This window comes from Phoxinus phoxinus (genome assembly GCF_949152265.1).
Source record: "Phoxinus phoxinus genome assembly, chromosome: 4".
Classification (NCBI taxonomy): Eukaryota; Metazoa; Chordata; class Actinopteri; order Cypriniformes; family Leuciscidae; genus Phoxinus; species Phoxinus phoxinus.
In genome coordinates this window covers 499,185-526,670 of record NC_136879.1, presented here as the reverse complement: position 1 = coordinate 526,670, position 27,486 = coordinate 499,185, and the positions used below count along the sequence as shown (strand labels likewise).

At 40.8% G+C, this 27,486-nt stretch overlaps 4 protein-coding genes across 4 annotated transcripts; all 4 read left to right on the top strand.

Moving 5' to 3' along the window:
• Positions 1 to 15,033: 15,033 nt before the first annotated feature.
• Positions 15,034 to 16,266, top strand: LOC306996470 (uncharacterized protein). The gene has a single exon (XM_079608989.1). The coding sequence runs from the start codon at positions 15,097 to 15,099 to the stop codon at positions 15,730 to 15,732; it is 636 nt and encodes a 211-aa protein (XP_079465115.1). The 5' UTR covers positions 15,034 to 15,096; the 3' UTR covers positions 15,733 to 16,266.
• Positions 16,267 to 16,473: 207 nt separating this feature from the next.
• Positions 16,474 to 16,962, top strand: LOC306996472 (histone H2A-like; the record flags this gene model as incomplete). The annotated part of the gene is made up of 1 exon (XM_079608991.1): positions 16,474 to 16,962. One exon carries the CDS (start codon positions 16,474 to 16,476, stop codon positions 16,960 to 16,962), a length of 489 nt encoding a protein of 162 aa, XP_079465117.1.
• A 6,074-nt stretch (positions 16,963 to 23,036) lies between these two features.
• LOC306996475 (histone H3.2) lies at positions 23,037 to 23,667 on the top strand. The gene has a single exon (XM_079608994.1). The coding sequence runs from the start codon at positions 23,120 to 23,122 to the stop codon at positions 23,528 to 23,530; it is 411 nt and encodes a 136-aa protein (XP_079465120.1). The 5' UTR covers positions 23,037 to 23,119; the 3' UTR covers positions 23,531 to 23,667.
• Positions 23,668 to 24,782: 1,115 nt separating this feature from the next.
• LOC306996476 (histone H2B-like) lies at positions 24,783 to 26,754 on the top strand. The gene is made up of 2 exons (XM_079608995.1): positions 24,783 to 26,228; positions 26,320 to 26,754. Exon 1 carries the CDS (start codon positions 25,126 to 25,128, stop codon positions 25,498 to 25,500), a length of 375 nt encoding a protein of 124 aa, XP_079465121.1. The 5' UTR covers positions 24,783 to 25,125; the 3' UTR covers positions 25,501 to 26,228; positions 26,320 to 26,754.
• Positions 26,755 to 27,486: the final 732 nt, after the last annotated feature.

Here is a 27,486-nt window from a genome sequence, read left to right as displayed (position 1 = left end):
GGCGTTGAGGAACACAGCACGTTCAAATTCGCTCATGTCAGCCAGAGGTGCCTCTCCGTAACAGTCATGCACCTTCCCATAGCCTGGGCTGCGGATTTAGTGGCATGGAGGGAAAGGTCCGGTGTCGCGCTGCGCAGATCCGTGACGACGTCCTGAACCGGGCACTTCTCGTCCATACGGCGGTGGAGATCAGCCTGGAGGATCTGGAGGACGGCCATTGAGTGCAGGGCGGAAGCGGCCTGTCCAGCGGCGGTGAAGGCACGGCTGACAAGGGCTGAAGTGGTCCTGCAGGCTTTAGACAGGAGGGCAGACTTTGAGCGCCATTTTGCAGATGGCGGGAAAAGATGCATTGCGACCGCCTCTTCCACTGGGGGAATCCGGCTGTAACCTTTCTCAACGGCTCCGTCCACGTGGGAGAGAGTCGAAGAGGCAGGAGAGCGGAGTCTCGTGGAGAATGGAGCGTTCCACGTCTTCGAGAGCTCGGCGTGGAGCTCTGGCAGGAAGGATGCTGACCTAAAAGCGGGCGCTAGGCGGCTAGGTAGAAAGCACCCGTCGAGCCTGTTAGGCACGGGCGCCTCGGGCGGAGACCACTCGAGGCCTAGTTGTTCGACGGCCATGGTGAGGAGGCGGAGCAGTTCCGTGTCCACTTTAGACCAGGCCCGGCCAGATTCCTGTGTCGAAGAGGATGCGGAGCGGAGAGATCCGGACCACTCTTCACTGTCCGACGCAAGGAGAGAACAGCTGTCGTAGATGGCATCCTCATCCCCTAGGTCGACGGCAGTGAGGGCCGAAGCCAGCATCTGCACGTCGGGAAGCGGGGGGTGGTTAAGGGGAACGCGAAGCTCAAGGGGAAAGTTCCGGCGAGCGTTCGCATGTGACGGGTTCCGGAGGTCTCTGGGCACGGCGCTTCTTTTTCCGTGGCCACTGGAGAGAGGCGGAGCGACAGCTCGCTCTTTTAAACACGCGAGTTGTGGCGGCGAACTCACGGAGAGATTCTCAGTTTGAAAAGAATACGTTATGTCACCAGATAGCGTAGCAGGTACGGATGGCTGAAGGTGGCGAAAGTCACGTGTTCCTCAGACACTTTCCAAGGCTTGCTGGTCGCTGGTTTCAACGGCTGACGGCTTCTCTCGGAGTCCAGCGATGCGTAGAGCTCGCTGAAGAGATGAAAAACCAGTATAAGCAGCCCCCGAGCCCTTCTTTTATACGCTAAGCCACCCCCATTCTGGCGGGCTATGACGCGTGAGGGCGCGAAGCTTTATATTAAGAAAACGATAACTATGGGAACTTTGAACAGAAAATAAAATGAACATTCAAATCTTCTGCCAGTCATTTTGAATTTAATTTTGACGCGGGCCTTTGTTAAACACTGGTTTACATGCTCTCAATAAGAAATCCAAACTAGTGAAATAAATGAGAAAATGGCAGCATCCAACGATGTAAATATATATTCTAATGTTTTTTATCAGCAAAGCTAACTTCATGTGCGTATAGTTTTGTCTCACCAACACTTCAGTGGATTTGTATTGTCTGCCAAACTGCAACTGCTCTAAAAATCTCTCTCTCTCACACACACACTTTTTTTTTGTCCTCATGTTTGTGGTCTATCACATTTGGAAAATATGATGTAAAAAATATTTTGGTATGTACCTAGCATAAGCTAAATAATAACTTCTACTGCTGGGAACACACCAAAATATTTTTTACATCTTATAAGATTTTGTGATAGACACAAACATGAGGACAAAAAATCCTAAATTTAACCGGTTTGCTCCAATAGTGTGTGGTGTGCCATGATGTGACAAAGACGGCCCACACACACCAACAGATTTACAGAGTCTCGACTGTGAACACAGGAAATCCCACAAAGTGTGTGTGTGTGTGTGTGTTCCGGCATGAGAGAATGGAGCGCAACTGGAAGAAAACAAAACTAGAGGTATTTTGGATTTCATGGAAGGAGAGCTCGATTGCTTACAGAGAGGCTTTAAAAGCTGCTCGATCTGCTTATTTTTCAACCCTATTAGAAGAAAATAAACATAATCCTAGGTATTTATTTGAAACGGTGGCTAAACTAACGAAAAAGAAAGCTTCAAGCCCAGAAGTTTCCAAGCAACACAGCAGTAATGACTTTATGAACTTCTTCACTTATAAGATCTATAATATCAGGGACAAAATTATAACTATGCAACCGTCTAATACAGTATCGCATCAGGAAGTGCATTGTAGTCTCCCTGAGGGAAAATTTTATTCATTCGTTGCTATAGGAGAGGAAGAATTTTTATAACTTGTTAAATCATCTAAATCGACAACTTGTATGTTAGACCCTATACCAACTAAGCTGCTGAAAGAGATGCTTCCAGATGTCATAGATCCTCTTCTTAATATCATTCATTCATCTTTGTCTCTAGGATACGTACCAAAAACCTTTAAGCTAGCTATGATTAAACCGCTTGTTAAAAAAAACAACTGGATCCTACAGAATTAGTCAATTACAGGCCGATCTCGAATCTACCTTTTCTGTCAAAGATATTAGAAAAAGCAGTATACTCACAACTGTTCCTTTCTTGAAAGAAATGATATCTGCGAGGATTTTCAGTCCGGATTTAGACCGTACCATAGTACCGAGACAGCTCTCGTTAGAGTCACAAATGATTTGCTCTTATCATCCGATCGTGGTTGTATCTCTTTATTAGTGTTACTGGATCTTAGTGCTGCATTTGACACCATTGACCACAACATCCTTTTAAATAGACTCAAACATTATGTTGGCATTAGTGGAATTGCACTAGCATGGTTTAAATCATACTTCTCTGACCGTTATCAGTTTGTAGCAGTAAATGAAGAGATGTCTTATCAATCACAAGTTCAGTATGGCGTACCACAAGGCTCAGTATTAGGACCGCTGCTGTTCACTCTGTGCATGCTACCATTAGGAGATATCATTAGGAAACATGGAATTAGCTTTCACTGTTATGCCGACGATACTCAGCTGTATATTTCTTCATAACCTAACGAAAGCTACCAATTCACAAAATTAACGGAATGCATAGCTGATATAAAAAGTTGGATGACTAGTAATTTCCTACTACTAAATAAAGAAAAAACAGATTCTAATTATTGGACAAAAAACTTCCACACGTAATAACCTAGAGTACTGTCTAACACTTGATGGCTGCTCTGTTAAGTCTTCGTCGTCGGTTAGGAACCTGGGTGTGCTCTTTGATACCAATCTTTCATTTGAAAGTCACGTGTCTAGTATCTGTAAAACCTTAAAATGATATCTAAATTACATCATATGCTCTCATTGACAAATGCGGAACAATAAGTTAATGCGTTTATGACCTCAAGGCTAGATTATTGTAATGCTCTACTGGGTGGTTGCCCTGCACGCTTAATAAACAAACTACAGCTAGTTCAAAACGCAGCAGCTCGAGTTCTTACTAGAACCAGGAAGTATGACCATATTAGCCCCGTTCTGTCAACACTGCATTGGCTGCCTATTAAACATTGTATAAATTTTAAAATATTGCTGATCACTTACAAAGCACTAAATGGTTTTGCTCCGCAGTACTTGAGCGAGCTCTTAACGCATTATAGTCCTTCACGTCTACTGCGATCTCAAAACTCCGGCCAGTTAATAATACCTAGAATATCAAAATCGACTGCTGGCGGTAGATTATTTTCCTATTTAGCACCAAAACTCTGGAACAGTCTTCCTAACATTGTCCGGGAAGCAGACACACTCTGTCAGTTCTAGACTAAAAACACATCTCTTCGGCCTAGCATACACAACACATTATAGACTTCTATAACTCAATGTTAGGCTGCATAGATTAGGTCAGCCGGAACTGGGAACACTTCCCTTAAATCCTGACATACTTGTTACATCATAAGAAGAATGGCATCTACGCTAATTTTAGTGTCTTTGTTTATCCCCAGGTTTTCCCGGATCCAGGCCGTATCCAGATCTGAGGAAGGACCTTCGCCTGGACCCGATGACAACGCAGTGCTGAAGTGCCAACTAGCCTCTCCCTATGGAGGATCCCTTTACCACTCTACAGATAAAGCGTTGTGGGAAATTCACGTATCTCCCCCGTAGTGATAAAATAAAATTCTGTATCAAATTTATAGGCCAGACAAGTAGTTTGTTTAGGCTTGGTTTGTATAGAATTACAAACATGCGGAAGATGCGCATGCGCAGCGGACGGTGATGGCTGCTTAATATCGACGCTCCACCTCAGTGCCTATTTTTCGCCCTTTTTCAATCCCTACTAAGTTTTTGGCCGCATTTTATGATAATATCTGGATCTAGTGCTATTCTAGATGGCATCTAAAAGAGATTTAATCCAGTCCCCGGCGAAGAAAAAGCAGAAAGATGACGATCGCCTTCATGACGCCATTGCCGAAATGCTTGATAATCAACTGAGCGCCATAAAGCAATCTATGACGATGATTGTTCGCGAGGAAATATCGACGATTTCAGCACGACTGGATTCGCTGGAAAAAGATGTCAAATCGTTCGGCAGTAGATGTGACAAGATGCAGGCAACGGTCCGGGATGTTAAGAGGGACTCGATTGCTAACAAGTCCGGTCTGGAGGAGCTCCAGGAGAAATTACTTCTTTATGAGGATAAATCCAGACAAAATAACCTAAGGTTGGTGGTCCTAAGAGAAGGAGCTGAAGGCGGGAATGCAATTCAGTTTCTGCAGACCCATATTCCCAAGTGGATTCCGGCTCTTAAAGGGAAGACGATAGAGATCGAACGCGCGCACCGCCTGTACGCGAATGAGGATTCCTCTAGGAATAGAGCGCGCACTTTAATTTTCAAGCTTCTTCGTTACAATGATCGACAGGCGATTCTACAGGGAGCCAGGAGCGCTTCACCTCTGAGTTTCGAGGGGGGTATCTTACGGTTCTTTCCTGACTTCAGCAAAGGAACGTCCCAAAAAAGGAAAGCTATGGCTGAAGGTCGGAAACGTCTCCAACTACTAGGGATCGAGTCATTCCTGCTCTACCCCGCGTCGGTTAAAGTTCGTCACGGCCAGGAGCAATTGTTTTTCAAGACCCCTGCAGACCTGGAGCGGTATATCTCGTCTCTGAGCGTCGCCACCACGGAGATTGATACCTCCGCGCTTTTAGATATGATAGATCAGAATAGACATTTTAAAATGATAGCTTTCTCTTCGCATAATAGTGCCTCAAGAGGAGTTATTATACTCCAGAACAGGAAATTCCCGTTTCTAATAGAGAAAATAGGAGGGGACGAAAACGGGCGGGTTACATATGCTTCTGGCTCATGGAATAATTTAAAAATAGTTCTCTTCTCAGTTTATTCTCCAAATAACTACGATGTAGATTTTTTCCCATCTCTTACTAAACTTTCTTAATTTTGTCGACTACAAACTGGTCGTAGGTATGGATGCTAATGCAGTTTGTAACCCCTTAATTGATAGATCCCTTGTCGCTGTCCATGGTGATCCGGCTCCACAGTCATTAAACGATCTCATTGTTGATAACAATTTATGTGATATTTGGAGAGTGAAAAATGGGAACTCTAGAGATTATACTTTTTACTCGGCACGCCACAAATCATTTTCGAGATTAGATTACATCTTAATTTCTAAATCTCTTATCCAAGGAGTAAACCACATTGATATTCTACCTATTCTGATTTCAGATCATTCCGCTGTGATTTGTAATCTATCTCCTCCGATAATTCCCTTAAGCGCCAAAAGGTGGCGTATGAATACAACTTTCTTGCAAAATGAAGATTTTTTGTCCCAATTACGTTCTAAATTATCTCTCTTCCTTCAAGAAAACTTAAATTCATCTATTAATCCTCAAATTCTATGGGAGACGACTAAATGTATTTTGAGAGGATACTGCATTTCTTTTGCCTCCCATGTAAATAAATCCAGGGGGGAAAAATTAACCCATCTGGAGGCCCAGATTAAACATGTAGAGAAGGATCTTAAAAAAACCTTTACGGAAAATAAAAGCAGACTCTTGGGCAATTTGAAAACTGACCACAAGGCTATTCTATTAAAAAGGGAATTTTTCATACACCGTACCAAACAAAATTACTATCTTAATGGTGAGCGGCCAGGAAAACTTATGGCTTTAAGGTTGAAACGTAATGAGGCCTTGGCCTCAATAACAGCCATTAAGGATAATATGGATGTTCTTCATACGGCTCCAGGGGATGTAAACAGAATATTTAAGGACTTCTATGAGTTGTTATACAGATCTGAGGTGGGAGCGAATGAACAAGCTGTTAGTGAATTTTTGACAAACTTAGATCTCCCTCAATTAAGTGAGGAGCAATGTGCTTTTCTCGATTCTCCAATTGATTTAAAAGAGTTGGAGGCTTTAGAGGTTTTGAATAAAGGTAAGACCCCGGGTTTGGACGGGTTACCTCCGGAGCTGCATCTGGCAATATGGGATACGATTGGACCACTCCTCCTCGACTCCATAAATTTTGCTTTAGATACTGGTTGTTTTCATAGAGACCAGAATACTGCTCTTATCTCCCTGCTGCTGAAAAAGGGAAAAGAACCCCTATGCTGCTCTAGTTATAGGCCGATTTCACTAATTGGTACGGATGTCAAGTTATATGCCAAAGTTCTAGCCCACCGTTTGGGAACGGTTGCCAGTTTTCTAATTGCCCACGATCAGACAGGTTTCCTTAAGGAACGTTTTGCTGCGGACAACTTGCGACGTCTTTTGAACATTATTGACTCACCCGACCCGGTTAACGAACAACGTGCTATCCTCTCGCTAGATGCTGAGAAAGCCTTTGACCGGGTCGAGTGGACATATTTATGGTCTGTCTTAACCCGTTTTGGCTTTGGCCCGCGTTTTATACATATGATTCAGACCCTTTATGTTAACTCGTCTGCACGAGTCTCAACGGGTTTGTGCTGTTCGGAGGCAATTCCATTGAACCGGGGAACTAGACGGATGTCCGTTATCCCCGTTACTATTCGCAATTTCTTTAGAACCCTTAGCACATGCAATTCGACAAGACCATATTATTTCCCCGATTACTGTAGGTGACTAAGCATTTTATCTCTCTTTTTGCAGACGACATCCTGCTCTATATGTCTAATGTTTCCTCTTCTCTTCCTCAATGTCTTAAAATATTTAATAATTTTAGCATTATAAGTGGTTACAAAATTAACTGGGGAAAATCTGTATTAATGCCCTTGTCAGCGTTGAATAGTACTGCATTAGCATCTTCCTTGATCCCAATTAGCTCGATCCCAATCAGCAAGACATTTAAATATCTCGGAATTCAGATTTTTCCTTCTCTGCAGACTATCTCTAAAGAAAATTACAGTTCGTTATTTTCTTCTATCAGGCAAGATTTACAGAGGTGGGATGTTATTTTAACCTCACTGCAAGGCAGAATTTCTATCATCAAAATGAATATTCTCCCTCGACTTTTATTTCTGTTCTCCATGATCCCTTTATCTCCCCATAGAACTTTCTTCAAAGAATTAGATTCCTTGATTACCAAATTTATATGGAATAAGAAGCGACCAAGAATTAAACTTTCAACACTGCAGAGAAGATCCAATAAAGGAGGTTTGTCACTTCCAAACTTCCATTTGTACTTTTGGGCATGTCAGTTGCGATCTCTTAAGGTTTGGTTAAAGGACGATTCCCAGATCGCCTGGAGGGATGTGGAAGCATCCGCTGTGCTCCCGCATCGGCTCCAGGATATTTTATTCACGGGTATATTAAAGAAAGAGGTGAAGGTTGGGAACACAATTGTGTGTAATTCTCTGAAAATCTGGTATGAGGTATGCAAATTCATGGGTTGTTCATTTAAGTTCACATCTTTCGTCAGCGCAGGATTCTACACACTGCTCTAACTGCAGCCAAAAAGATAATTTTTAAGATCTGGCATGAGCCTACGGTCCCAGCAGCCAAACTATGGCTTTTAGAAACTAAATATATTGCACTACTAGAGCTCTCTACAGCGAGAATCAACAAAGCTAAACCAAAGACACTTAAGGCCTGGACTGAATTGGTTACAAAAATATCTCATATAATAACTCGTTAGCTCGTAGGTACTGAATGTTTCAGAGTGTTATTAAGGAGCAGTGGAAATCCTAGAGCTGTGCTAACGTTAATCATTCCCCTAACTTATTCATCTATGTGTAATGTTATTAATTTATTAATTTATTTATTTATTTTTCTTATTATTATTATTATTTTTTATGTGTTTTTTTTTCAAAGCAAACCCTGGTCCTGTATATAGTTAATGGTGGTCTCATATGGACCATGTTTAACCTTGCAAAAAATTAATAAATAAAGAATCATAAAAAAAAGAATTACAAACATGCGCACATATATTCAAACACACAACTATAGAATTAATTCTTGATGCGCACGTGAGCGCCATCAGTGTTTCTCGGAGGTTCAGTTTAAAGTCTGTGTAGAGAGAACGGTGTCGTCTTAGCGGCCCCTAATTTAATAACTAATGATCGTTGCGACGGAAGTGAATCAATCAAAACTAACTTTAGCTGGAAAATAACATTATTCAAGAACCGCTATAAATCCAAAACAATCTGTTACCTTAAATTATAAGTTTATCTCTGTAAAGCAGCTTTGAAACAATCTACATTGTTAAAAGCACTATATAAATGAAGATGACTTGACCCAGCATCAAGCGCTAGCTGTTGTTGTAACTGTAGTTTAGACATCAACGCGATTTTGTGCTTCTACCATTTATTTTTTCATTTCCGTTTTAATTATCAACTGTTTTTTTGTGTTCAAATGTTAGATTAGACATTGATGTTGCACTAACAAAAGCATCTTCCAAAGATTGAGAATCAAAAACTCCGCGTTCAGATAATTATAGTTTTGATACTATCTTTTAGACGTTTGTCTTGACAAACTAATTTTGTAATGAGTTACTTGCAGCGGGTTTTTATGTGTTTGAAATGGCAACCGATTAACAAGTCACCATTACAAAACACGGACGTGTTCCCGAGACAACTGCTCTTGCCTTCACCACAAAACAAAACAAAATAAAAAAGATCGGAGCATTCCGGTGTTGTGCCGAAAACTACGGAGCCCGGGAAGTCACCTGTGGGAGAAAAAAAAAAACAATCCGTGGCGACGGTTTTGCAATCCGTCCGCTCAGTTTATAAACCGCACTCACGAATTCTCAAACTGTTCCCTCGGTTTAACAAATCATGCTCACAGATTAATAAACCGTACCCACGAGTTTCTAATCCGCGCTCTCAGATTTGTAAACCATGCGTTCATTTTTTACAATCTGTACCCACAAATTCATAAACCGTGCCCACGCTTTCGCAATCCGTTCCCACGGGTTTGTAAACGGGACTTTCTTCCTCACCACAGAGAAAGCACAAATCTTTCAGATCATCTATGACAATGCCAGGGGAGAAGAGCCAATATAAGAGGACAAGGCCAAACCTCACATTACTTTAAACAGGCTCCTGAATAGACTACTTTAAACAGACAGTCTGGATATGTGGATTTTTTGGCAAGGTGATAGTATTCCACACGTACCTGTGTTTTGTAGGAGGCAAGTAGCGATGTCCAATCTGATGGAATTCACACTTGTCGTGCTTGTTGAAAACAGAACAGGCTTTTTTTCCAGCATACATTCAGCAAACTAAAAATAAACAATCAATGGAGAACAATTTAATTGTAATAAAGACAAACAGCTGTGTTGGTATAAAAGATGGCAGCCAATACATTGACATCAATAAAGAACACTATGTAAATCTTACTGTGTAACTGTCAGTGAGTGGTGAATGTGGTCAGCATATTAACGCTGGAGTTTGAGCTGATTTTTATGCCATTCATTAGGGACTACGGTCTTTTTATTCAGTACTTTTAGCCAATTCCATCATTCTTACTTTTAGGACAAAGGCCCCACAGGAACTGCTGTCCTTTTGCTGTGGATGTGGCAGTGTGTCACATGCCCACGTGGACACATGGATGCCTTTTTCATTCATCAATGACCTGTAATCAATAGAAAAAACTCAGAACAGCACAATTTTTTTCCATTCAACATTCATTGATAATTTGTCCCATCGTATGACTTGTTTAAAAGGTGTAATTACCTTGTCACTTCTTGGCATCTCTTAAGGTCAGGTTGCCTCTCCCCAAGAGGATCCAAATACAGAACCCGCTGTTCCTTTGGGATCATAACCTTAATAATTGGAATATTACAAATGTTTTTTTAACAAAAGCCACAAAAAAGTCCCACCTACTCACACATTAGATGTTGTATTATTGGCACAATTATTATTTAAACTGTATTTATACATATTTGAAGTTACTACCCACAATGGATTTTAGAACTATAAAATATTACCAACAAAGTCCAGTGATGACAGTCATTGATGATCCCAAATATATATTTGTACAGCATTGGATCCATCTAAAATTTAAACCGTTGTAATCTTACATGTAGTTCTGAAATGTGTAAAAGTTACAATGAAGATTTGAGAGTGTAATTAAAAAAAGAAATCGACCAACCTTCACTTTGGCGGTTTCCTCTTCCCAAACGCTCATCATTTCAAAAGAATCGATTGCTGTACTAGATAGTACATATAGGCGATCATGACCTTACAGGAATCAATGGAGTAAGATTATCCGTTTCAGGTGAAATAGGACAACACACAGTAACAGACAGTACATAAATAAATAGTAGATTTTGATGATCTTTGCAAAAGAAGTTAATCAATTAATCAAAACTAACTTTGGCAAGACAAACTTTATTCTAGAGCTGCTGTAAAGCCAAAACAATCTCTGTTACTTTAATTTCCTATTATCACTGATTTGAAACAATCTATATTGTTAAACGCGCTATAAATGAAGGTGACTAAGCATACCCCGCTAAACCTAAACAGGGGAAAGCATAAACCTCCCCTCATATAGTCAATACTTACCGAAGCCAAACTCCCGTGAAGCAGACCGACCTAAAAAAAAAGAAAAAGAAAAAAATACTATAATCCTCCACGAAATTTCAAAATTAAATAATTAACAAACATTAATAAGAATAAATACATATTTTACAAATTAATCATCGAAAAATTAACTAACGAAATCAACTATTTAACCAACACACTTGGACGAGCCTCCACATTTGTCACGACCGGCTAAAAGCCATGGCATACTGGAGGACATAGTGAATGGTTTGCAGAAGACAAAATACTAAACCAAATAACAAAAGCAAATTTAACCTCAGACCAAACCAGAGCCCAACTCAAAGTAACCCGCGAAAGACCTCTCCTCTCCTCAACACTAGCCAGCCCAAATGAACAGGTGGACCTCGTTCCCTGATGAGTCTCCAGCCACACCCACCAGCCACCGTACAAGAGTGAGCGACTCGCCACGCCTCCTCCTGGCCACTGTTAGCCCCTCCCTCCTGAACAACTCAATTATATCATTCATATTTATTAATATCCTACATGAATGCCCTGATACTAATAATTCGGGGGAAGGATTAGATAAGGTGAATGTTCAAACTTATTTATATATTTTCTATAGATGCACTTTGATGATGGATAGATGCAATTTTATGATGAATAAATGCACTTTTATGATGATAGATGCACTTTTATGATGGATAGATGCAATTTTATGATGAATAAATGCACTTTTATGATGATAGATGCACTTTTATGATGATAGAAGAACTTTTATGATGAATAAATGCACTTTTATGATGAATAAATGCACTTTTATGCTGGACAGATGCACTTTATGATGGAGAGATGCACTTTTATGATGGATAGATGCAATTTTATGATGAATAAATGCACTTTTATGATGATAGAAGAACTTTTATGATGAATAAATGCACTTTTATGATGAATAAATGCACTTTTATGCTGGACAGATGCACTTTATGATGGACAGATGCACTTTTATGATGATAGATGCACTTTTATGATGATAGATGCACTTTTATGATGATAGAAGAACTTTTATGATGAATAAATGCACTTTTATGATGGACAGATGCACTTTTATGCTGGACAGATGCACTTTATGATGATAGATGCACTTTTATGATGATAGATGCACTTTTATGATGGATAGATGCACTTTTATGATGGAGAGATGCACTTTTATGATGATAGATGCACTTTTATGATGGACAGATGCTTTTTTATGATGGACAGATGCACTTTTATGAAGGACAGATGCACTTTTATGATGGACAGATGCACTTTTATGATGGATAGATGCGCTTTTATGATAGAAGAACTTTTATGATGAATAAATGCACTTTTATGATGGACAGATGCACTTTTATGATGGACAGATGCACTTTTATGATGGACAGGTGCACTTTTATGATGGAGAGATGCACTTTTATGATGATAGATGCACTTTTATGATGATAGAAGAACTTTTATGATGAATAAATGCACTTTTATGATGGACAGATGCACTTTTATGATGGACAGATGCACTTTTATGATGGAGAGATGCACTTTTATGATGATAGAAGAACTTTTATGATGATAGAAGAACTTTTATGATGAATAAATGCACTTTTATGATGGACAGATGCACTTTTATGATGGACAGATGCACTTTTATGATGGACAGATGCACTTTTATGATGATAGATGCACTTTTATGATGGATATATGCACTTTTATGATGGATATATGCACTTTTATGATGAATAAATGCACTTTTATGATGATAGATGCACTTTTATGATGGATATATGCACTTTTATGATGGACAGATGCACTTTTATGGTGAATAAATGCACTTTTATGATGATAGATGCACTTTTATGATGAATAAATGCACTTTTATGCTGGACAGATGCACTTTTATGATGGAGAGATGCACTTTTATGATGGATAGATGCGCTTTTATGATAGAATAACTTTTATGATGAATAAATGCACTTTTATGATGGACAGATGCTTTTTTATGATGGACAGATGCACTTTTATGATGGAGAGATGCACTTTTATGATGGACAGATGCACTTTTATGATGGACAGATGCACTTTTATGATGGAGAGATGCACTTTTATGATGATAGAAGAACTTTTATGATGAATAAATGCACTTTTATGATGGACAGATGAACTTTTATGATGATAGATCCACTTTTATGATGATAGATGCACTTTTATGATGGACAGATGCACTTTTATGATGGACAGATGCACTTTTATGATGGAGAGATGCACTTTTATGATGATAGATGCACTTTTATGATGATAGAAAAACTTTTATGATGAATAAATGCACTTTTATGATGGACAGATGAACTTTTATGATGATAGATCCACTTTTATGATGATAGATGCACTTTTATGATGGACAGATGCACTTTTATGATGGACAGATGCACTTTTATGATGAATAAATGCACTTTTATGATGATAGATCCACTTTTATGATGAATAAATGCACTTTTATGATGGATAGATGAACTTTTATGATGGACAGATGCACTTTTATGATGGACAGATGCACTTTTATGATGGACAGATGCACTTTTATGATGGATAGATGCACTTTTATGATGAATAAATGCACTTTTATGATGGATAGATGCACTTTTATGATGGATAGATGCACTTTTATGATGGATAGATGCACTTTTATGATGAATAAATGCACTTTTATGATGGATAGATGCACTTTTATGATGGATAGATGCACTTTTATGATGGATAGATGAACTTTTATGATGACAGATGCACTTTTATGATGATAGAATAACTTTTATGATGAATAAATGCACTTTTATGATGAAACAAAGCTGGAAACACTGTTAGTTTATGAATAAAATAACTCTATGATTGTTTAATCAGTTTCAAGAGCAAAATTATATTCAACATTATATTAAAATGTTTCAGGTTGAGAAGTTTCTCAGTTTTGGTTCAGAGTTAATGAGAGATGAGTATGTTTGGTTTTACATGTGAATCCCAAAAATATCTGCACTAATATAACATGAGGAAAATTATGATTCATAATTACTGTGTTTCATGAGACCCATTTATTTCCACAAGAACAAGAGAAAGAAAAATATATTCCTGGGTCAGAAAACTAATAGTTTGACCAAAACCCCAACATCTGTGCAAATATAGCAAACATATACTGTAAATATATGACGATTTCATTTCAAATTAGCTTTTAATAGTGGTTTAATCAAAATATAACAAAATTACAATGAGTGACCTGTGCTTTATTATTTACATTCATTCATTTATTCAGGCAATGATATAAGAAATGCAATACAAAGTTTCAAACAGTGTCCAGAAAAGTACAAGCCAGAACACGGAGGGAAATAAGAACGAGTGAGGAAAAGCAGTTGTTGTGAAGTAACTTGCTTTAAATGAGAAACTCAGATGAGCTTTAACACGTTCATCATTCACAAGCTGAAGCCTGAGAAACAAATGAAGATTTACATTTATTGACGTGATATGATGTACATCCGCTTATGAAAACAAGTAAAACCTTGATTCTGTGTGATCAGAAGTATGGATGATTATGAGGATTATTATAAGGCAGAGATGAGAGTCACAGACTCGGATGATGTTCTTGTGCTTCAAGCGGCCAAACCAACATCTGTACCAAAGCCTCCTCACGACCCTCACGGAAGCTGGTTTCATTAAAGTCTCCCTCAGACTGTTTGCTGGACACACACAGGACGCCTTCAGACTTCTACACACTTTTACATTAAAACTATCCACCACATTTACCCGCAGCGTTTCCCCGCGGCTGATGCTCGCCTTGGGTTTGATCTGACGGAGGCAAAAGAAACATTTCCTCTTCGCGTATTTTAGTCTCTAATGAAAGCCCAGAACCTCTGCTTGGTGTTCACTTTGTTTTGACCGCGACAAACTATTTTATCGCTCCAGTTTTGGCCCAAATGTAAGAGAAGAAAACACAAGAGTCCGCGGCTCGTGGACGCGCACAGACGCCGAGCGGACGGGTTGAGTCTACGAGGTTCTCATGTGTTGTTTAAGAGCGCGGCGCCGCGCGAGGGCTGTTCATTCGCTGATCGCTGAAAGCAGACCGTGTGTGGAAGCCCGCAGATCATCATCCGACCAGAGAGAGAGATGGCAGAAACCGCGCCCGCCCCGGCCGCTGCCGCCCCGGCCAAAGCGCCCAAGAAGAAGTCCGCTACTGCGAAAGCCAAGAAAGCAGGTCCCGGCGTCGGCGAGCTGATCGTCAAAGCGGTGTCCGCGTCCAAGGAGAGGAGCGGCGTGTCCCTCGCCGCGCTGAAGAAAGCGCTCGCTGCCAGCGGCTACGACGTGGAGAAGAACAACTCCCGCGTCAAGATCGCCATCAAGAGCCTGGTGACTAAAGGCACCCTGGTGCAGGTCAAAGGAACCGGCGCCTCGGGCTCCTTCAAGCTCAACAAGCAGCAAGCCGAGAGCAAGAAGAAGCCCGCGGCCAAGAAACCCGCGGCTCCTAAAGCGAAGAAGCCCGCGGCCAAGAAACCCGCCGCCGCCAAGAAGCCCAAGAGCGCCGCGGCCAAGAAGCCCGCAGCCGCCGCTAAGAAGTCGCCCAAGAAGGCCAAGAAACCCGCCGCCAAGCCCGCTAAGAAGGCGACGAAGAGCCCCAAGAAGGCGAAGAAGCCCGCGGCCGCGAAGAAAGCCGCCAAGAGCCCGAAAAAGGCCAAGGCGGCGAAACCGAAGGCGGCGAAGCCTACAGCCGCCAAGCCCAAACGGGGACCTCCCAAAAAGAGATAAAAACTAAAAACCTGCTGTGTTCCCCAACGGCTCTTTTAAGAGCCACCCACAACTCCCAGTAAAGAGCAAAACTCGCGTGTCGAAAGCAAACAGCCGCTGTAATCTGAACAAACGATATATAATGGTAACACTATAAGGTTCATTAGTTAACATCAACTACCAACGAACAATAGCCTACTTAGAACTACAGCATTTATTAATCTTAGTTCATATTAATTTCAGCATTTACTAATACATTATTAAAATCAAAGGTTGTAAAATAACATTATGCACTGGAAAAACATGAACAGCTGTATTTGCATTAACTAACATTAACAAAAAATAATATTGCTCATTGTTAGATTGTGTTAGTTATGACATTAACTAATGAACTTTATTGTACAGTGTTACATATAAAACACAATATCTAAAATGAGTCAAAATAAAATGATTACAGGTAAAAATGGCCAAAAAGGTTATGAGGGTTCAGACAGTTATCACTCAATGTATAACAGTGCAGAATATATACAACAGAACTGTCACAATACAAACAACAATAAGCAGTGATTTAATTCCAATATTACAATAGGAACATCATTAATGTGCAGAATATGTGAAAGGTGAAGCACTTTTGTTGTTACTTTGTTCAATTTTTGTACGAATATTTAACTGGTTTCATCTCCTCTGTCTGCATAATTAAGGGCGGTTGGGCTTGGGAGGGAAGGTCAGTGATTGGTTGAAATCTTCTCAGACTCTAAGCCAATGAATGGGCGACTGGCTCTCTCGTGTAGGCACAGTGTGTGGAGGCGCTGCTCTTCATCTGTTAACTTCTTCGGCTGTGGCGGTTGTAGGAAGACTGTTAAAATGAGCGGCAGAGGCAAAACCGGCGGCAAAGCGCGAGCGAAGGCCAAGACCCGCTCGTCCAGGGCAGGGCTGCAGTTCCCCGTCGGCCGCGTCCACAGGCTCCTCCGCAAAGGCAACTACGCCCAGCGCGTCGGGGCCGGAGCTCCTGTGTATCTGGCGGCTGTGCTCGAGTATCTGACCGCGGAGATCCTGGAGCTGGCTGGAAACGCCGCTCGGGACAACAAGAAGACCCGCATCATCCCCCGGCACCTGCAGCTGGCGGTGCGCAACGACGAGGAGCTGAACAAGCTTCTGGGCGGAGTGACCATCGCTCAGGGCGGTGTGCTGCCCAACATCCAGGCCGTGCTGCTGCCCAAGAAGACCGAGAAGCCCGCCAAGGCCAAATAAGCGCTCCGGCCAACGGCTCTTTTAAGAGCCACACACTTCATCTGAGAGAGGCTCTGTGTTCATGGTTATAAACCCGTTCGGTTGAGGAGAAACATGGCATCTTTAGTGTCGCAAAACTGGGACCCATTCACACCCAACCCATCTCTCCTTATTACATTCTGTCTTCCAAGACGGATATTAATAAATTATCCAAAATAAAAAATGCTGTTCCTGGGATTCGCTCATATTTCAGTCCCCCAGACTTTTTAGATATTTTATAAAACTAAACGAACACAGACTATAAAGTTAGTCGCATATATCTTCTCATTGTTTAATGGTTAAACATTTGTTTTTCCCTTGATTTATGAATCATTTTAATAAAATAAAAAATAGTCATGTTTCAGTAAAGATATAATCATGCCAATTAATAATTGAGTTATGAATATAATATGTGATGTGTCAGTGAAACCCTGAGGAGCCTCTGGTCTCAGAAATGGAGCCGCTTCAGCAGCAGAAAGACTTTATTGTTCATGAAGAAATGATGACCAGAAAGACGGCACAATATGAGAGAATTAAACATATCATATTGAAGGAAATGTCTCCCTTCAAACCGGTTTCAGTCTTTAACCCCGTCACAATATCAACTATTCTTTTGGGGGAAAATATGGAAGATGATTAAAAATGAAGACATTTTTTGCTGATCACTGACACAATAAAATAGTGCTATTAGTCTAAATTGAAAACATTTTTTTTTACAAAAATAAAGACCACAGACAAGCAATTTGTCTATTTTTAACTTCCGCCCCATAAAAATGTGAGAATTATCATAAACATTTGTAGTTATTAAATTGTTATGAGGGACACTGGGAATTATTTCAGAACAACTGAATCCAGCAATGTGAGAATAAAGCCTGTTACACCGACTGATGAGCAAAGTTTGTTCCATTCATAGTTTTTATGAAACATTACAGAGCATTAAAGCAATACAGACAAACATGAGAGCAACTAAACAAGTAAGACAAAAAGATACACAGACAAGTTGCCATGGCAATGAGAAAAACTAGAACAATGCAACATCTTGTTTTTGGTCTTTATTAATTACAATAATGTACCGGTAACTTGATCTTTCACAAGGATATTGCATAGAGAGAACATTATCTCAACATTTGTTCATATTTAAACAGACCCGAAGCTCTGGAAAAGGAATCAATCAATCTTAAAGCGTCAATTGTAAATGACTGGAATATGCAGAGGTAAATATTGCGAGGCAAACGGGAATAATGGAGATCGGACAGCCTTACTCCACGTGACGAGTGGAATCTGATCTTTAACTGAATGACACCATTATTATTTCTATAATGTCCTGACGGCTCTAACAAACCTCCAGAGCCGGAAGTATGAAATGAGCTCGAGTGAGTCAAAGGTAGAAGTCTGAGAAAGGAGGAGATCCTCTAAAAGATCTAATCTTATATTATTGGTAATGTGATGTTTCTCTCTCTCCATAAATCATGATAATACAGTTAAGGACATCTTTCATTCTTACATTTTCTTCTAAATGTATAATTGTGTAATCATTATTCAAGAGTGTGATTGGTCTCCAGTTTTCCAGATTCTTTTCTTTCTTGTGTTCGAGTCAAAGTGAGGATTGCAAACTTAAACACTCTTAGTAAGAAAGGGGAACAACTAAAGGAAAACATCTCAGAGATTACACCATCACGGGACTTTTATTAGTATTTTCAACTATATTCATATATATCTCCTTTATCTTATAAACAAATAACTTTTAATAATTTTGATTAAAAAAAGATGTCTGAATTATCTTATTAAATTAAATTATTAAACTAATTAAAGGATTAGATGATTAACATCTCCTTTATCTTATAAATAACTTTATTTATCTTGATGTTATTATAGCAAATGATTTGCATTTGGAGCAGAAAGAAGCCATTTCCCAGTATTATTGAGAACTTGATCATGTGCGGAGATGATCAATATAAATACATAAAAAAACAATAAAAAAACAGGCTGAATTTAGCTTCTTGTCCTTCTTCCAGACATTTTCCTGGATCTAACATAGGCTTCTTTTGCTTTGGCTCTATATTGGTCATCTCATTATTTAGTTTGTAATATTCAATGCTTCAGTGATAGCAGAAAGAACTTCATCCTCTATATTTTGCTTTGCTATATTACTTCCAAATGTTCTGAAGAACTTCCCTAATTCATATTTTAAAAGCTCCCAGTTACGTCCATAAGCCTTTTGTGATTTCGCCCTTTCCCAGTATATTTGCATTAGTTCAATAATCTGTTGCTTTGCCTATTCATATTTAAGGAGGGAGTCATTTCATTTCCAGGACAACAGTTTAGAGGCATTAATTGCGATATTTTGTGATAAATTAACTGAAATATAAATGGCATTATATGGTCAGTCAGTGCGCTGTTGCTAATATTAATAGAGATATGATTAATGTTTTACGGGAAGTACCGGGAAGTACCGCCAGACGGAGTACCGTGACTAAGCCCAGAACGCCCTCTGCTGACGTTTAATCGTAGGCTACACGGACACATGCTTTTCTTACATTCAAAACTACCAAAATGTGAAACACTTCAATAATGAATGAACCAGTCTGCACTCTGCACACTCCACTAGGCTAACTTTAAAGGAATATAAATAATAATAGAAGTTGGTAAACAAACAAATGTGTATTTAAAGTAAAAACATTCTTCAATATGAAGAAGAATTATAAAGGACTTATGCAGCCTACGAGATTTACAGTACTAGTGAATAAAATAGAAGCAGAACTGCAGCAAAACTATATTGCACACTGAATATTAAAACAGAGAATATTGCACAGAATGTGAAGTATTGCACTACAGAGTCCAGTTTCATAACAAAGTGTCAGAAGTTACTATCTTGAGGCCATGAGTTACTATCTTGAGGCCACGAGTTACTATCTTGAGGCCACGAGTTACTATCTTGAGGCCATGAGTTATTATCTTGAGGCCACGAGTTACTATCTTGAGGCCACGAGTTACTATCTTGAGGCCATGAGTTATTATCTTGAGGCCATGAGTTACTATCTTGAGGCCACGAGTTACTATCTTGAGGCCACGAGTTACTATCTTGAGGCCATGAGTTATTATCTTGAGGCCACGAGTTACTATCTTGAGGCCACGAGTTATTATCTTGATGCCACGAGTTATTATCTTGAGGCCACGAGTTATTATCTTGAGGCCACGATCTATCTTGAGGCCATGAGTTACTATCTTGAGGCCATGAGTTACTATCTTGAGGCCACGAGTTACTATCTTGAGGCCACGAGTTACTATCTTGAGGCCATGAGTTATTATCTTGAGGCCACGAGTTACTATCTTGAGGCCACGAGTTACTATCTTGAGGCCATGAGTTATTATCTTGAGGCCATGAGTTACTATCTTGAGGCCACGAGTTACTATCTTGAGGCCACGAGTTACTATCTTGAGGCCATGAGTTATTATCTTGAGGCCACGAGTTACTATCTTGAGGCCACGAGTTACTATCTTGAGACCACGAGTTACTATCTTGAGGCCACGAGTTATTATCTTGATGCCACGAGTTATTATCTTGAGGCCACGAGTTATTATCTTGAGGCCACGATCTATCTTGAGGCCACGAGTTATTATCTTGAGGCCACGAGTTACTATCTTGAGGCCACGAGTTATTATCTTGAGGCCACGAGTTATTATCTTGAGGCCACGAGTTATTATCTTGAGGCCACGAGTTACTATCTTGAGGCCATGAGTTATTATCTTGAGGCCACGAGTTATTATCTTGAGGCCACGAGTTATTATCTTGAGGCCACGAGTTACTATCTTGAGGCCATGAGTTATTATCTTGAGGCCACGAGTTATTATCTTGAGGCCATGAGTTACTATCTTGAGGCCATGAGTTATTATCTTGAGGCCACGAGTTACTATCTTGAGGCCACGAGTTATTATCTTGAGGCCACGAGTTATTATCTTGAGGCCACGAGTTATTATCTTGATGCCACGAGTTACTATCTTGAGGCCACGAGTTATTATCTTGATGCCACGAGTTATTATCTTGAGGCCACGAGTTATTATCTTGAGGCCACGAGTTACTATCTTGAGGCCACGAGTTATTATCTTGAGGCCACGAGTTATTATCTTGAGGCCACGAGTTATTATCTTGAGGCCACGAGTTACTATCTTGAGGCCACGAGTTATTATCTTGAGGCCACGAGTTACTATCTTGAGGCCACGAGTTACTATCTTGAGGCCACGAGTTATTATCTTGAGGCCACGATTTACTATCTTGAGGCCACGAGTTATTATCTTGAGGCCACGAGTTATTATCTTGAGGCCACGAGTTACTATCTTGAGGCCACGAGTTATTATCTTGAGGCCACGAGTTATTATCTGAACCGCAACGTAAAAAAAAAAAATCTGTAAAAAAAAAAAATCTGTAAAAAAAAAAAAATCTGTGGAAAAAAAAATTGTGCCAATTTTTTTTCTAGCATTTCGAGATTAAAGTAAAAATATTTCGAGAATAAAGTCGAAACATTCCGAGAATACAGTCTTCCGTAGAAGTTGCGTGTGCATTCATAAAGTTGCGCGCGTGTGTGTGTGTGTGTGTGTGCGTGCGTGTGTGTGTGTGTGTGTGCGTGTGTGTGTGTGTGTGTGTGTGTGTGTGTGTGTGTGTGTGTGTGTGTGTGTGTGTGTGTGTGTGTGTAAATGCACTTGTGCAGTCTAACTGCCTCGGACATATTTACAGAAAATAGCTTTTTACTTTTATCTGGGCTTTCAACTAAAGGAAATTCTACAGGTGCCAATCTACCAACATGCATTACGGCTATAGACCCGTTTATATACTGTCTATGCTATAGACGAGCACACAGACTCCGCCGGAGTGGTCATCACAATCTGGTCCAAACTTTCTGTGGCAGTGTTTGTGTGTGTTTTCGTGCTCGTCTAGAACACCATCTGGGTCGAGAACACCAACAGTGACCGTTCTGTCTCCCTCTTCACCGTAAATACGTTCTGGATACGTTTAAGTGCATCATTAATTCTGTATCCAATCATTTGGCCGGATCCCGTGATTTCCTCAGATATAATAATAACCACTGGTGTTGAGGAGATTCCCTGATATGGTTGTAAAGCGCTTTAGTGTAGGCCTACAGTAGACATATGAAAGCGCTAAATGCCTCATTCATTCATTCATTCATTCATTCATAAAGCTGGAAATCTCCTTTATGAATGAACGAATTGAATGAATGATGGTGACCAGTCTGAAAAATGTTTTCGCCTGCTAGTCTATTACGGGCAGGCGCAGTATATTGTGTTACGTCCTAATGCCATGTTAGATTGGCACCTGAACTTCCTTTAGTTGAAAGCCCAGATAAAAGTAAAAAGCTATTATTTTGTGTAGATCCATCCATGTCCGAGGCAGTTCGACTGCACAAACGCATTTACACTCACTCACACACACACACACACACACACACACACACACACACACACACACACACACACACACACACACACTCACACTCACACTCACACACACACCCACACCCACACCCACGCGCGCGCGTTCAGTGCTTCCGTATGGGTTTGTCTTTAACTTGTCAGTGATCAGCAAGAAATGTCTTCATTTTTAATCATCTTCCCTATTTTCCCCCAAAAGAATAGTTGATATTGTGACGGGGTTAAAGACTGAAACCGGTTTGAAGGGAGACATTTCCTTCAATAAATTAACTGAAATATAAATGGCATTATGGTCAGTCAGTGCTGTTGCTAATATTAATAGATATTATTAATGTTTTACAAATCCACCAATAATCAATTCTGGACTCCTTGAACGGTCTTTACTCCAGGTGTGTTGTATTACATCAAATCTATCCATAAATGCTACAATAATATTTGAATATGAGGAAACTGATTGATGAGGAAAGTAGAGACTGAACAAAAGCGTGTTGAGCGGGAAACCCTCGGCTTGTTTGTAAAGAGGAAACGCGCAGTCATTGGCTAGCAGTCATAGGCACACGTCACACACTAGCCAATCACAAGCCTCTGCATCATCGCGCCACTATGAGCTCGTGACGGTCCAACGCTATAAAGCAGGCGTGTAACAGACAGCAGCATTTCATCCAGCGAGAGAGAGAGAGAAGAAACCACAGCGATGGCCAGAACCAAGCAGACCGCTCGTAAGTCCACCGGCGGCAAAGCCCCGAGGAAGCAGCTCGCGACTAAAGCAGCGCGGAAGAGCGCGCCCGCCACCGGCGGCGTCAAGAAGCCCCATCGGTACCGGCCCGGGACCGTGGCTCTGCGGGAGATCCGCCGCTATCAGAAGTCCACCGAGCTGCTGATCCGCAAACTGCCTTTCCAGCGGCTGGTGAGAGAAATCGCCCAGGACTTCAAGACGGACCTGCGCTTCCAGAGCTCCGCGGTCATGGCCCTGCAGGAGGCCAGCGAGGCTTATCTGGTGGGTCTGTTCGAGGACACCAACCTGTGCGCCATCCACGCCAAGCGGGTCACCATCATGCCCAAGGACATCCAGCTGGCGCGCCGCATCCGCGGAGAGCGCGCCTAAACCCGCCGCCGCTGCTGTGCACGCGCGCCAAACCCCAACGGCTCTTTTAAGAGCCACATCACTTCCTGTAAACGAGACCATTTCCAGTGTAACGCTGAGTATAAAGCGACAGCAGTGTGGGGTTCGAGCTCGCTAAATGCCATCTAACTATGAGGGGGAGCATGCGATAAACGTGGGTTTGTTAAAAAAAATTTATATGATCAGTTTATGGCATTTACACCAGACTGCCAGTGATTAACACAACTAAATGATTCCAATGCGTGTGTGTTCATTAAGAAAAATACAGATTATAAAGCGTTTTCTAATGACACTTAACAAAACCAGTACGTGAGAGTGAATCTGAACAAGGGTTTCAGATATTGCTCCCTTTGTGCGCACACACACACACAGGTATAAAGAGAATATTATAATAGTTGTCACTATTCATATTTTTACAATAATCAATGTTGTGTGACACTGGATCACAAACCCAGTCTGGAGCCGCACGGGTATATCTGTGGCAATAGCCAACTATACGGATGGGTCAAAGTTATTGATTTTTCTTTTATGCCAAAAATCATTCGGATATTAAGATCATGTTCCATGAAGATATTTAGTAAATGTCCTACCGTAATATATAAAACATGTATTTCTGTGAGTGAATGCAGCACAATCGTGAACATACATGCACAACTTTAAAGGAGATTTTCTAAATGTTTAGATTATTTTGCTCCTCAGATTCCAGATTTTCAATAGTTGTGTCTCGACCAAATATTGTCCTATCCTAACAAACCACACATCGGTGGAGAGATTATTTATTCAGCTTTCACATGGACGTTAGTGTCCCTCTTTACTTTGCTGAGCTTGTACAACAGCGCTATTCATTATCAACCATATTATTGTAAATGACATGATCTGAAACATTATTAATATTTAATATAATAAGAAAATGCTCCTTCAGATTGGGGTGGCGGTTTTAGATGTGTTTGTTTTGATATTATTTTTCAGATTGCTAAATATGATTATAAATATTTTATAAAACACAATGCTAAACAACCTTCACTGCTAAACGTGGTCTACAAACTGAAGAATTATTCCCGAACTGTACCAGAGCAGAAGTGGAAAAGCAGAAACAAGAACAGGTTTTCCTCAAAGGGCTTTTATTTGCTCCTCCTGCAGTTTGACCCGTTCTACAGTGTAATGACCAATGAAGTTCTGAGGAAAAGCTGCTTTTAACGGTCTGACTGTTGACCTCTTTCCCCCAAAACTCCTTCGGTGTGTTTATAAGGGGGTAAATTCATTTAACCGCTTATTTTTATTCAAATATCACGCAAATCTATAAATAAAAAGAGCGGGAAATGAAACAAAGGAAACGGTCTCGCTGAAACATGGGGCGGTGGGCGGGGCTATTATTGAACCGCCTGTGATTGGCCCTCGTTCCGCTCATGATGCTTTGGGTTGTCCAATGAGACACGAGTTTATGGGTTTGGCCAATGGAAACAGGCCATCAGAGGGTTAGAGCGTCTCCTGGTAAATTAGCATAGGGCAGTGAATAAAAGCCTCTGTGTCGCTGCTGAGCTCACATTGACTCGTCAGCTTCACGATCACTCCTCATCATGCCGGAACCAGCCAAGTCCGCGCCGAAGAAAGGCTCGAAGAAGGCCGTCACCAAGACCGCCGCGAAGGGAGGAAAGAAGCGCAGGAAGTCCAGGAAGGAGAGCTACGCCATCTACGTCTACAAAGTGCTGAAGCAGGTCCACCCGGACACCGGCATCTCCTCCAAGGCGATGGGCATCATGAACTCTTTCGTCAACGACATCTTCGAGCGCATCGCCGGTGAGGCGTCTCGTCTCGCGCACTACAACAAGCGCTCCACCATCACGTCGAGGGAGATCCAGACCGCCGTGCGTCTGCTGCTGCCCGGAGAGCTGGCCAAACACGCCGTGTCCGAGGGCACCAAGGCCGTCACCAAGTACACCAGCTCCAAGTAGAGCCGGAGGCTCTCACACACACACAACGGCTCTTTTAAGAGCCACACACTTGCTCCTGAGAAAGAGCTTATGCTTAGATCATGATAAACCGTTATTGTAACATACTAACTTAAGTTTATAGTTTAACAGTTATGTAAGTGTTTATCTCTTTGCGTGGATGTTAACGTATTCTGGGTTACAGTGAATTGGGTCAATCAGCAAAATGTTTAATTCACTAAAATGTGTAAACAACTGCATTTTTTTTTTTTTTTTACCAAAATAAATGCAGACTTTGCCCAAACTTACAACTGCTTAAATTCTTGATATAAAAGTGAGGATAGGAGCAGGCTTCACTCGATGTATGTTTATAAACTTTAATTACATAATTAGACTTCTTAAAGTAGGAAAGAGGCAAATGAATAAAAGCATTAATGCATATAGTGTGTCCTCTTTCCTAATAAAACAACTACATGTTTTTTACATGGCACATGTTTAAGAACGTACACAACAGCATCATGTATTACAATTATTTTCCACAATCAAATACACAAGTAAATATGATCAAAGATAATAATGTTGGTATTTGATTAAAGGACAAAACAAACTGAAGTTATGAAAAGGTGAAAAGATGAGATCTGAGTGAGTGACAGAAACAGATGAAAACTTGTGTAGGAAAAACTGTCACTTCAATAAACTGAGATCAGATTTTATTATGTGAGTTTTTAATTTAATGTTATTGTAGTGAGTTTGTAAATATGGATAATGTATTTTTTCTGCCACGGAGAGCATTTAGTTTACCGGACAGATATCCATCCGCTGGAAAACAGATCTCCGAGTCAGCCTGACATTAACTGTGAACGTGTGGCTTTCTGCTCTACATATTTATAGAGTTTATATTTAAGTTGTAACGTGAGTTATTTCACATTTGTTACACTTTACAATAAGTCTCACTTGTTAACCCGGTAATGCATTTACTAACATTAACAAAGGTTATTAAACGATGCAAAAAATGTGTTTCTATCCATGTCAGCTCTCAGTGCATTCATGTTAACATACAACTGGATATTAAACATGTGTTAGTAAACTTTGGGATTAACATTAACTAAGGTTAAATATATGCTAGAATTGTCATTCATTGTTAGTTTATGTTAACTATAATGTATAGCTAATGTTAACAAATAACTAGTGTTACTAAAAATATCTGCCAACTCTCATTTACTGAAGCCAATGATGTTTATTTCCTAACACAATCTTATTAAAACTATATTAAGATTTTAAATTAGTTTTACCATTTCTACCAAAATGTAGCCTAATTGTCTTCCCTGAATATTAATGTTGATTATTATTCTGTGTATATTATGATTATCTTTACACTATATCAACTGTTGGACAGCGGCTGGTGGGCGGTGATGCCGGGTTCACTCGTATGCCATGGTGTGTGATGACCACAGAGAGGCCTCGGTTTACCGGCTCAACACGGGCATCTTCAGTGGGAAACCAGTGCGCTGAAATGCTGCCGGCTCACTGAACTGACATCACTTCCTTGAAAGACAAACCTGTTGGTATGTATGACCCGTATGTACAGGCGCTGGCCTATAGACTAAACGCGGGATACACACGGTCATGCATCATCATTTTCACAGATCCACGTTTCTGAAGTTTACACAGAGGTGATAATGGTATCGGCTTCAAAACTTGTCTTTAGAAACCGGTTTCAACAGCCGTGTTGTGAAACAGCCGCCATCGATGGTCTCTCCCTCCACCTCATCCCCTGAGGCGACAGCAGTGAGGGCCGAGGCCGGCAGCTGCGCGTCGAGAGGGAGGGGCGGAGACGGGGAGAGCGAAGCGGGCCACACCAATCTCCTGAAGTGTCTGGGAGCGGCGCTTCTTGTTGCGCCGCCCGCCGGTGACAGGCGGAGTGACAATTTCAGCATCGAACATGGCAAGTCGAGCCCGCAGGGTTCTAGTAAGTGTCTAATTTTTCACATTGACAGCTCGTCGCAGTGG

Coding starts and splice junctions, on each gene's coding strand:
- LOC306996475 (XM_079608994.1), top strand. CDS start 23,120: ATGGCCAGAACCAAGCAGACCGCTCGTAAGTCCACCGGCGGCAAAGCC.
- LOC306996476 (XM_079608995.1), top strand. CDS start 25,126: ATGCCGGAACCAGCCAAGTCCGCGCCGAAGAAAGGCTCGAAGAAGGCC.
- LOC306996470 (XM_079608989.1), top strand. CDS start 15,097: ATGGCAGAAACCGCGCCCGCCCCGGCCGCTGCCGCCCCGGCCAAAGCG.